Genomic DNA, 9,994 nt, shown 5'->3' on the forward strand with positions numbered 1-9,994 from the left:
GGCCTAAAATCAGCAATAGGCCTAAGTCAGCCTGCTAGCACTAAGTCTTGGGTCTCTGTGGAAAAACACTGAAACAGATAGGTATAAGATATTGTAAACAGGCAGCTTTGGTGGAAATTTACCAGCCTGGATGAGAACAAGTAGTCATAGGTCTTGTGGATAGTCATAGACCTTGGGTAGCCTTGGTGGATAGTACCAACGTAGATAAGGACAAGTGAATCATAGGCGGAGTTATAGTGACCTGTCCCCTGAACCTTTACCCAGTTGATACCCTATTCTGGAAGATATTTGTGCTCCCCCTGAACACCTACACTCCTGCGTCATCTCTTTCTTCACATCCTGCCTTTTTGTGTATATATAACCCCTGTGTGAAAAAGTAAAAAAATGGCGATTTGATCATACTATAGACAAATCGGGATTCTTTGCGTTTGCCTGTTTTCCCCATCCACTCTTTCAGGTGACCTCCCCGACCCCTGTTTACTGGCCTGCTGGATGGGGCATGGACCATTGAATGGTATCCATTCAAAGTAAGGACAAATTCTGCGTTCATTTTGACACAGGGGAAGCAAATTTCAGTGATTGACTTTTTTTCTCCCCAGAACCACTTACTGGTGAATGACTTGACCACAGAGCAGGAAAGGGCTCTCGTACCGGTATACTGCTGCTTTTCACATAAGAGCCACCAGACTTTAGAGTATGAAACATCAAAGGTCAGAAGGAATTCTTAGCTTCTAGATTTCTTGGTCAAGGTAATCTTATAAAATTGAAAGAAAAATATTCATTAGGGAATCTTCCAGGCCTGCTCTTCACTTTAGAGACTATGTCCCTGTTAGAGACAAAGCTCCTAACTGTGGGATATCTAATGTCTTTGAGGCTAGAAATGCTTACCATTGATAGGGTTTTGCCAAACCAATGGAATGATTAAGCCACATGGTTACAACATCCTTCACTGTAGTGTACTAGTTGTACATCTTGGTGTAACATATACATAACTAAACATATATGCATATAACATACGCATAACTAAAGTCAAAACAAGACCATGACTGTATCCTCATTGTTGTCCTAGCATTTTTCTTGGATATATCAATCATTTGAATTTTAATTACCAGTATCTCCCCAGTTTTGTTTAAAAGTCTCAGTGTGTCTACCCATCTGGCCTTGAACGTACAGCAATCCTTCTGCTATGACTATTTCTCTCTTAGGTATTTTTGGAGTCTGCATCCTTCCCCAGCATCCTCCAAAATGCTTTCTTTACCTCCTTGTTCCTCAGGGTGTAAATGAGAGGGTTCAGTGTGGGAGTGCCCACTGCATAGAAAAGACCAAAAAACTTGCCCCTCTCCTGGGCATAGGGATTTTTGGGTTGCAGATAGACAGCGATGACTGAGCTGTAGAAGAGGGTGACCACAATGAGGTGGGAGGAGCAGGTCCCCAAAGCCTTTTTCCATGCTTCAGTGGAGTTTATCCTTAGCACTGCCCTGGCAATGGCACCATAGGAGACAAGGATGAGGCTCAGAGGCACAACCACCAGAATGACACTGGACACAGCCAACTGAATCTCATTAAAAGTGGTGTCCCCACAGGACAGTCGAATCAGAGATGGAACTTCACACAGAAAGTCGTCTATCTGCCTATGGGGACAGAAGGGCAGGCGGAGGGTGGGAGGTGTCTGGACTATGGATTGAAGCAGCCCCATCATCCAGGCCACACCAGCCAGCTTCCAGCACAGGCGGGGGTGAATGATGGTGGCATAATGCAGGGGCTGGCAGACGGCCACATAGCGGTCAAAGGCCATCACTGTCAGGAGGATGCACTCGGTTGTTCCCAAGGACAGGAAGATGAAGAGCTGGACAGAGCATCCCAGGAAGCTGATGGTCTTTGTGGGGCCCCAGAGGTTGAACTGCATCTGGGGGACACAGGTTGTGGTGAAGCAGAGATCCAAGAAGGAGAGGTTAGAGAGGAAGAAGTACATTGGAGAGTAGAGCCTGGGGTCCAGTGTGGACAGCAGGAGAATGAGTGTGTTTCCTAGGAGGGTGAGGAGGTAGGAGCACAGGACAACCATGAAGAGAACCTTTTCCAGGTGTGGGTGTTCAGAGAAGCCCAGCAGGAGAAAGCTCACAGGGGAGCTCTGGTTGACCATAGTCTGTTTCTGCTATGAATCCAGCTGGAGGTGCTGTCTCATCATCATGATTCAATGTGTCCTGGAGCCCTGCTATGGGACACTTCTGCCTCTACCTCTGCCTCTTCTTGAGCACACCGTCCAGCAGCTCCTTGTTTTCTCCCGAAGCTCCTGATCGTCTCTTACTGCTTCTGTCAAATGTCTAGTGGTCACAAGGAAACCAGGAACAGGTGTATCCTATACTTGAACCTCTGGTTCCTTCGTTAAGAGAAAAAAGAGGCTGATTAAAAACATGTATTCACTCATTAATTTTATTATCACAACAAACATTTGCCAAGCATATGTTGTGATCTGAACACTGGCCTACTGTTGAAGCTGTTCCTTCTGTGTGGTAGGAATAATAATGAATTTTGTGGCTGATTGATGACATGATGATAAATATTAGTTCGGATTCATCTTACTTTCTGAAAGCATTCGGAGAAGATTAGATGAGAGATTAAAACTAGGTCTATGGATGAGATATTCCCACTAACGAAATGCAGCCATCTCCAGTGAGCTCAACTAGGATTCTTGTTTGAAAACAAAGCTCATGGGGCTGGACAGATGGCTCAGTGGTTAAGAGTGCTGACTGTTTTCAGAGGACTTGAGTTTGCTTCCCAGCACCTACATGGAGGCCCACAGTAACTGCTGTTCTGGATCTTTCAGGTGTGCAAGTGATGCACAGACGTACATACGGGCAAAACGCCCATAAACATAAAACACAATTAAAATTAAATCAAAACAATCTTTATGGCTCATAAAATTGAAACAAATATTTTCCCTCAAAGAGAAAAACCTCTTTCATTATACGTATGTGGAAATTTTTTTTCAGAAAGAAGTATTAGACTTACAACGATTGTCATCTGATACTGTAATGACATAAATCCTTAAGAACGTAGAATCCTAGGGCTGGAGAAATGACTAAGTGGTTAAGAGCACAAACTATTCTCACAGAAAGTTTGAGTTCAGTTGCCAGCACCTATGTTGGCTAGCTCACAACTACCCATACTTCCTGTTCCAGGGGATCTGACATCACTAGCTTCCTCAGTCACCTGTATACATGTGTGCATACTCACAAATACACACAGAATTAAAAGCAATAATTTTTTTTCAAAAGTTGAAAAGAAAAATGAGAGAAGATACAATCCAGGCATTGGGCTATCTTAGACTGGAGGACCTGTGAGTTTGAGACAGCCTGGGCTTCAGAGTGAGGCCTTCCTCGCAAAATAAAGCAAAAAAATAACCAAACCCCATGAAGTTTGCTAGTAAAAGTCTGAAGTAGGTTAATTTAATTATTTTCTCTTTTGATATAAGGCAAAATTTTCTTGCAGAATATTTGAAGTCCCTCTGTCCCCTTCCCTTCTCTTCTTCTTCCCTCCTTTCTTCTTTCAAAGCCAGGGTATTGCTACATTACTGAGACTGATACAAATACATGCAGGACTGACTATGTAGTCTTGAATGGACTTGAACTTGAGATCCCCCTACATCAGCACCACAATGTTGAAATATGAGACATACAACGTAGGGTTTTGGTTTTGCATAATTATTAGTTAACATGACTCAGATACATTTTCAAATATTTTATTTTGAAGTAAGTTTATATATTCATAAAAGCTACCATAGTGGTTCTAAAATCACTTATATAACTTTTTAAAAGATTCACCATTTAAAGAAATAGTTTTACTTATGCTATATTCCTTGAGTATCCTTTTTATTCTGAGTCATTGAGAGCAAGTTACTGGCATCAGGATCCTGGAACAATGTGGTCTCTGAAACAAAATATACAGTAAATGAATTCCAAGAACTTATAATTGATATAGTGCCTCATGAACACCTCACATTCCAAATTTGTCCATTGTTCCAATACCTTGAGAAGTGTTTTTGTGAGAAATGTCATAAAACACATGACCAAAAGCAACTTGAGGAGAAAAGGGTTTACTTCAGCTTATAGCTCCCAGGTTGTTCTTCATCACTGAGGAAAGTCAGAGTAGGAACTGAAGAAGAGACCATGCAGGAGTCCTACTTACTGCTTTGCTTTCCATCAGTTTTTTCCTTTTACCTGCTTTTTTTTTTCTTTTGGTTTTTCAAGACAGGGTTTCTCTGTGTAGCCCTGGCTGTCCTGAAACTCACTCTGTAGACCAGGCTGGCCTTGAACTCAGAAATCCACCTGCCTCTGCCTTCCAAGTGCTGGGGTTAGGGTTAGGGTTAGGGTTAGGGTTAGGGTTAGGGTTAGGGTTAGGGTTAGGGTTAGGGTTAGGCTTACCTGCTTTCTTATACAATCCAGAACCACCTACCTAGGGATGGTACCACTCACAATAGGCTATACCGTTCCCTAATTAATCAAGAAAATGCCTTAGAGACTTCACTATAGGCAAGATAATGGTGGCATTTTCTCAGTTGAGGTTCTTCTTGCTAGATAGTGCTATCTTGTATTAAGTTGACAAACAACAACAACAAAACCGAAACAGTAACCAGGCCAATAGGACTGTTTTTTTTTTTTTGTTATAGTACCATATTTAGCTCAAAATTCACATTGCATACTTAGCTCTGTTTAAAGCAACCTGGTAACTCACTAAGGTAAGATTTTTGTTTTTGTTTTTTTTGTTTTAATTGGGCAATGTCAACAGACCATGTGTCAGAGCTCATTGACTGGAAAGTTGAGCTGTCTCTTGTCTTTGAAAAACCCAGACATCATCAGAAGAAACCAGAACTGAAAGCCTATATAAGGTAAAGTTACTGAGTGGGGGAGAGACAGCACTGTAGAGAACAGTGTTGTTTCCTGAAGGAGGTGATGGTACTATTCTAAAAGAGAGGGTATCTGGGGCACTGAAGCTCACCTTGGAGGTGGCAGGCAGTGACAGTCACTAGGACAGCTGAGAGGCAGGATTCCTGCAGGCTGATGGGTGGGCCTACAGAGGGGATGAGTGGACTGTGTCTCCTCACAGGTGCCCTCTTGTGTGCTTGGAGCTTCTGTGCCATCTTTCCTCCTCCAGCTTAACTCTGACTCTCCTTCTGCCTTCTTCTCTTCCTCCCATTTTTTCTCTCTTTGAAAGAAAGAAGACCTTTATTACTTTCCCTCTGAGGGAAGACTCCTTCCAGTATTAAGTGCTTTGCTGTTAATAATTTCTGCAAAAGGCTTAGAAGCCATTTGTGTGCCTCTCCTGGTCACACCCACTTCCCACCTCTTAAGAGGCAATCACTCTTACTTAGATTATTTGTCTTAAATTCTCCTATGCTGTCTTTAGCACTTCTTGTGTTACTAAAAAGCAATTCAAGGGCTTCTTAGCTGTGAACTCTTCAACATCCTTCTTGTGTCTCTGGCTTTCATACAGTCCTGGTCACTTTGAGTTTATTATTTTCAAGATCTTCAATGTCCATCATCCTTTGGTTATCTTTCTGTTGTTTTTTTGTGCTATGATTCAAAACTCCCCCACCCTCTTTATCTGATCTAATTCTCAGACATCAAAATTCAAATATTACTTGACAGTCTTCCAGTTATTTCCATTTTCATGGATTCATTCTTTGTCTTTCTGTCGGGTCTATCTATCTATCTATCTATCTATCTATCTATCTATCTATCTATCTATTATCTATCTCTTTTTTCAAGACAGATTTTCTCTGTGTAGCCCTGGCTGTTCTTACTCTGTAACTTAGTCTGAACTTACTCTGTAGATCAAGCTTACAGAGATCAGAGATCTACTTGCTTCTGCTTTCCAGGTGCTGGGATTAAAGGCATGTGTCACCACTGCCTGGCTGTTCCTCTTCTTTACTGATCACCAAAGACCTAGGCATGCACTAGAAGGTACAGGGAATGGGTTGCCATATCTGTTCTTGTTGGTGTCTACATCATGACTCTGTTACTATCTGCTGAGAACTGTACATCTGGCCCTATGCTGCATTTCTAGAATATTCATTAGCATTATTCTCTCTTTACAGAGGCACAGTATCAGAGTATTGAAACACCTTACCCAACATTACACAGCCATGAAGGCCAGGCATGGATCCTGAGCCCTGCTTGACTTCCTATCTGATACTCAAGCACTCTGCATCCATTATGTAACCCAGGTACAATGGCTGTATTCTATCTTTGTTTCCAGATGAAGAGAAACACAGACAGGTCAAATAATTTGTTCAGAACAATATGTGCCAGACATGGCCCATATTCTTTAAGACATGGGGGATCTTGCCGGACTACAGAAGAAAAATACCAGGACTTACTATGGTTAGGGCAAAGTCTTCTCACTCCTTGGCAGGTGTGGGTTCCCCGTGATGAGGACCTTCTGGCCTGAATGGAGCCTCCACTTGATCTTCACACCATGAAAAGTGAGAGCAAATTGATGCTTGTGTCTCTTTGACAGCACTGGGGTTAGTACTCAGCATACTGTGGATGGGAATGCCATCCTGAGCTTCCCAAAGCACTCTGCGTCAGTGGCATTATCTGCATATGAGTACAGAATTTTCTCTTTGATTTCAGGTGAAGAAATACACATTCAGGCAAAATAATTTTTCAGGAGAATGCGATAATGCTGAACCTTGAACCACAAGAGACTGCTTCCAGCTTCTGGCACTCACCACATCTTACCACTATTGTTCTGCCAAAATTAGGATGTTATCTTCCCTTTCTCTGGCACTGGAGATAGAAAGGAAGAATCCTTGGACTCTCAATCCATAGGGACATGTTTATTAGTTCTCCTAGGACTCTGGTGCCTCTGCCCACTGATGATTAATTAACCACTGTTGATAATGATGGTTAAGACCAAATCAACAACAACATTCCATTAGAATATTCCGTGGTGATAAGGTCACCTCTGCTTCTTAGTGTCTCCAGGGGGAATAATGACATTATCTTCTCTATGATCCTCTTGATTTCTCTCTCTCTGTTTTTAAAAATAATTATTTATTTATTTTATGTATATGAGCACACTGTTGCTGTCTTCAGACACACCACAAGAGGGCATCAGATTCCATTACAGATGTTTGTGAGCCATCATGTGGTTGCTGGGAATTGAATTCAGGACCTCTGGAAGAGCAGTCAGTGCTCTTAACCACTGAGCCATCTCTCCATCTCCTCTTGATTTCTCTTAAGCCTTGCTTGAACCTTCTCAATACATAGGTAGCATTTTATGTCTTATCTCTTTGTTCAAATTGAGGTACAGGTTACATAAATCAAGTATTTATTGTCATGCATTAGTACATTGAGTTCCATTATCACATGTGTACACACACACACACACACACCACACACACACACACACACACACACACACTATACTTTGATTACATTCATCTTCTATCATCTTCTCTTGTCCCATTTATCACCCACTGTTCTCCTCTTTTCTCCTTCTATTTTCATATCATTTTGTGTGTGTGACCCAGTGAGTTATATTAGGTTTGTTTATAATAATGTGAGTGAGGGTTTATTTACAGAAGCATGGGCATGGGCATCTGACCTGTGGCTACACCTCTGGAGACAATGTGTCTCTTTCATTCAACAAGCATTACATATAAATGAACTTTAACAGTGGACAGTTTATTGTTTATTTTTAGTTATTATTTTATTTATTTGTATCCCAAATGTACCCCCTCCAACCCCAGTTTATTATTTATATACTCCAAAAGGGGTGATGTTGATTCAAAAGGATTGTATGATGGCAATAGTGTTGAAACACTTCACTGTATGTCAGGAACAATGGGTATGGGCCAGGGATGCAGCTCTAGGCTGCTTCCTACAGCAGGCCAAGGAGACCTTTCGCTGACTTCCACACAAGTGAAGATGGGATGAGTTTTCCAAAGAAAAGAATTTCAGTGTGAACCAATGTGAAGCAGAGTTTGATACTGTTAGGAGGAAATTCCCTATAGTCTTAAGCATTGGAGACAGAGAGGTACTCAGAGGCAGTGGAGCCCACTGAAAGTGGGTGTGTGGGCTTCACGAGAGAGTTGTACTTTAGTTTCTCAATACTTGCCATTATTTTTGGCAGCTCTCAAATACATCTCAAAAGGTCGCTAAGAATATTTCTCCATGTTTTCAGTAAATGGGATTATAGGGTCACTCCTGGGGTGTCTTGTGTGGGATTACAACCTGATAAGATGAAGTCACAAGTGACAAGGGTTGTTAGTGACTTAAAACATGCTTTTTTTTTTAATGCTAAATGGAGGTTTTAGTAAGAGGTTTGATAATTTAGTAAGAGTAATGATAGTTGCAGGTTTATAGCTGGGAAATGAAAGAGATCCTTCCTGAAGGTAGTGTTTGCTTAGTCTTTAAGTCATGATTCATTGCTATTTTAACATTCTGATTTGAAACTTCTCTATGGAAAAGAACTCTGTCTTTATGTAAGCAGCCTTCATAACACATGTTAACTGTGCTCAAATTCTTGGATTCTCAGCTGGAAAGGGCTTATACTCTATCCTGGGATGGGGACTTCTTTCCTTCCATGTCCCTCATTTTCTCAATCTGTCTATCCTATTTCAATTTCAGTGACTTTTGTTGTTGCTAGGATGAAAAACCAGACAAGAAGCATCATATAGAACAAGGGGTTTATTTTGGCTTATAGATTGATGGGATGCAGTCCATTACGGTAGAAAAACATGGTAAGAGGGGTATGAACTGCAGAGCTACACTGAATTCACAGTCAAGAAGCAAGAAGAGGATGCAAGCAGGGCCATGCTATAAAGCTCCAAGGCCTGCTTCAGTGACCCATTTTCTCCAACCAGCCTCCAATTCCTAAACATTCCACAACTTTCCAAGAGAGTACCATTACCTGTGGACCTACTGTTCAAACACATGAGCCTATAGGGTGGGTATAGGGCGAGGTAGCATTTCACATTCAAATAGCAACTTCCAACAGTGGAGAAACATTTCCTGGCTGCAGGCAGCTCTCATATTATGTCAATATATCTAATGTTATGAGACAGAATGCCTCATGCTCTACCAGGACATGGGAGGCTACAAGGAAATGTCTCATGACTCTGCAAGATGAAGATAGTCAGATAGATAGATAGATAGATAGATAGATAGATAGATGATAGACAAAGACTAAGAAGTCCCTAGATTATCACTTTCTCTCACATTGTGAGCGGAACAAAGGGTGTCTTCCAAATCTCAGATTTGCTCTAACCTAAGCCTTTGCTTGATTTGCACACATAGATATATGCCTCCCCTCCACAGACATAACAACTGGGGAGAGAAGATATATCCAGAAACAACCATGAAAGAGTTTGAGAATGTATAGAAACAAAGACAATGAGAGTAAAATGGAAAACAGGAAATATCAAGTGTAGATAATGTTTGCATTTCTCTCTTCCTATCTCTCTTTTCATAGTCACACACTGAACTGTGACTCAGGTATGTGGCCTTGGGAGTTTAACATTTTAAACTTTTTTCCAGGGCTGGAGAGATGGCTCAGTGGTTAAGAGCACTGACTGCACTTCCAGAGGTCCTGAGTTCAAATCACAGCAACCACATGGTGGCTCACAACCATCTGTAATGAGATCTGATGCCCTCTTCTGGTGTGTCTGAAGACAGCTACAGTGTATTCATATATAATAAATAAATAAATCTTTTAAAAAAAAGGAAGAAGCAGACTATCATATAAAAAAAACTTTTTTCCAATATATATATAGTCTTTATTTATTTATTCATGTATATTAGTACTCTATTTGCATGTATACCTGCATGACAGAAGAGGAATCAGATCCCATTATAGATGGTTGTGAGCCATCATGTGGTTGCTGGGAATTGAACATAGGACCTTTGGAAGAACAGACCATGCTCTTAACCACTGAGACATCCCTCCAGCCCCCAAAATATAATTTAATTGAAATAGAATTGTTATCACT

At 41.2% G+C, this 9,994-nt stretch overlaps 1 protein-coding gene across 1 annotated transcript; it reads right to left on the bottom strand.

The window, feature by feature from the left end:
• Positions 1–1,201: 1,201 nt before the first annotated feature.
• Positions 1,202–2,140, bottom strand: LOC114637225 (olfactory receptor 2H1-like). Its single transcript, XM_028785450.1, has one exon. It carries the CDS (start codon positions 2,138–2,140, stop codon positions 1,202–1,204), a length of 939 nt encoding a protein of 312 aa, XP_028641283.1.
• Between the last annotated feature and the right edge of the window lie 7,854 nt (positions 2,141–9,994).

This window comes from Grammomys surdaster, unplaced genomic scaffold (genome assembly GCF_004785775.1).
Source record: "Grammomys surdaster isolate TR1022 unplaced genomic scaffold, NIH_TR_1.0 125231, whole genome shotgun sequence".
Lineage (NCBI taxonomy): Eukaryota > Metazoa > Chordata > Mammalia > Rodentia > Muridae > Grammomys > Grammomys surdaster.

Bases quoted from the DNA above. Each gene is read 5' to 3' on its own strand.
- LOC114637225 (XM_028785450.1), bottom strand. From the start codon at position 2,140: ATGGTCAACCAGAGCTCCCCTGTGAGCTTTCTCCTGCTGGGCTTCTCT.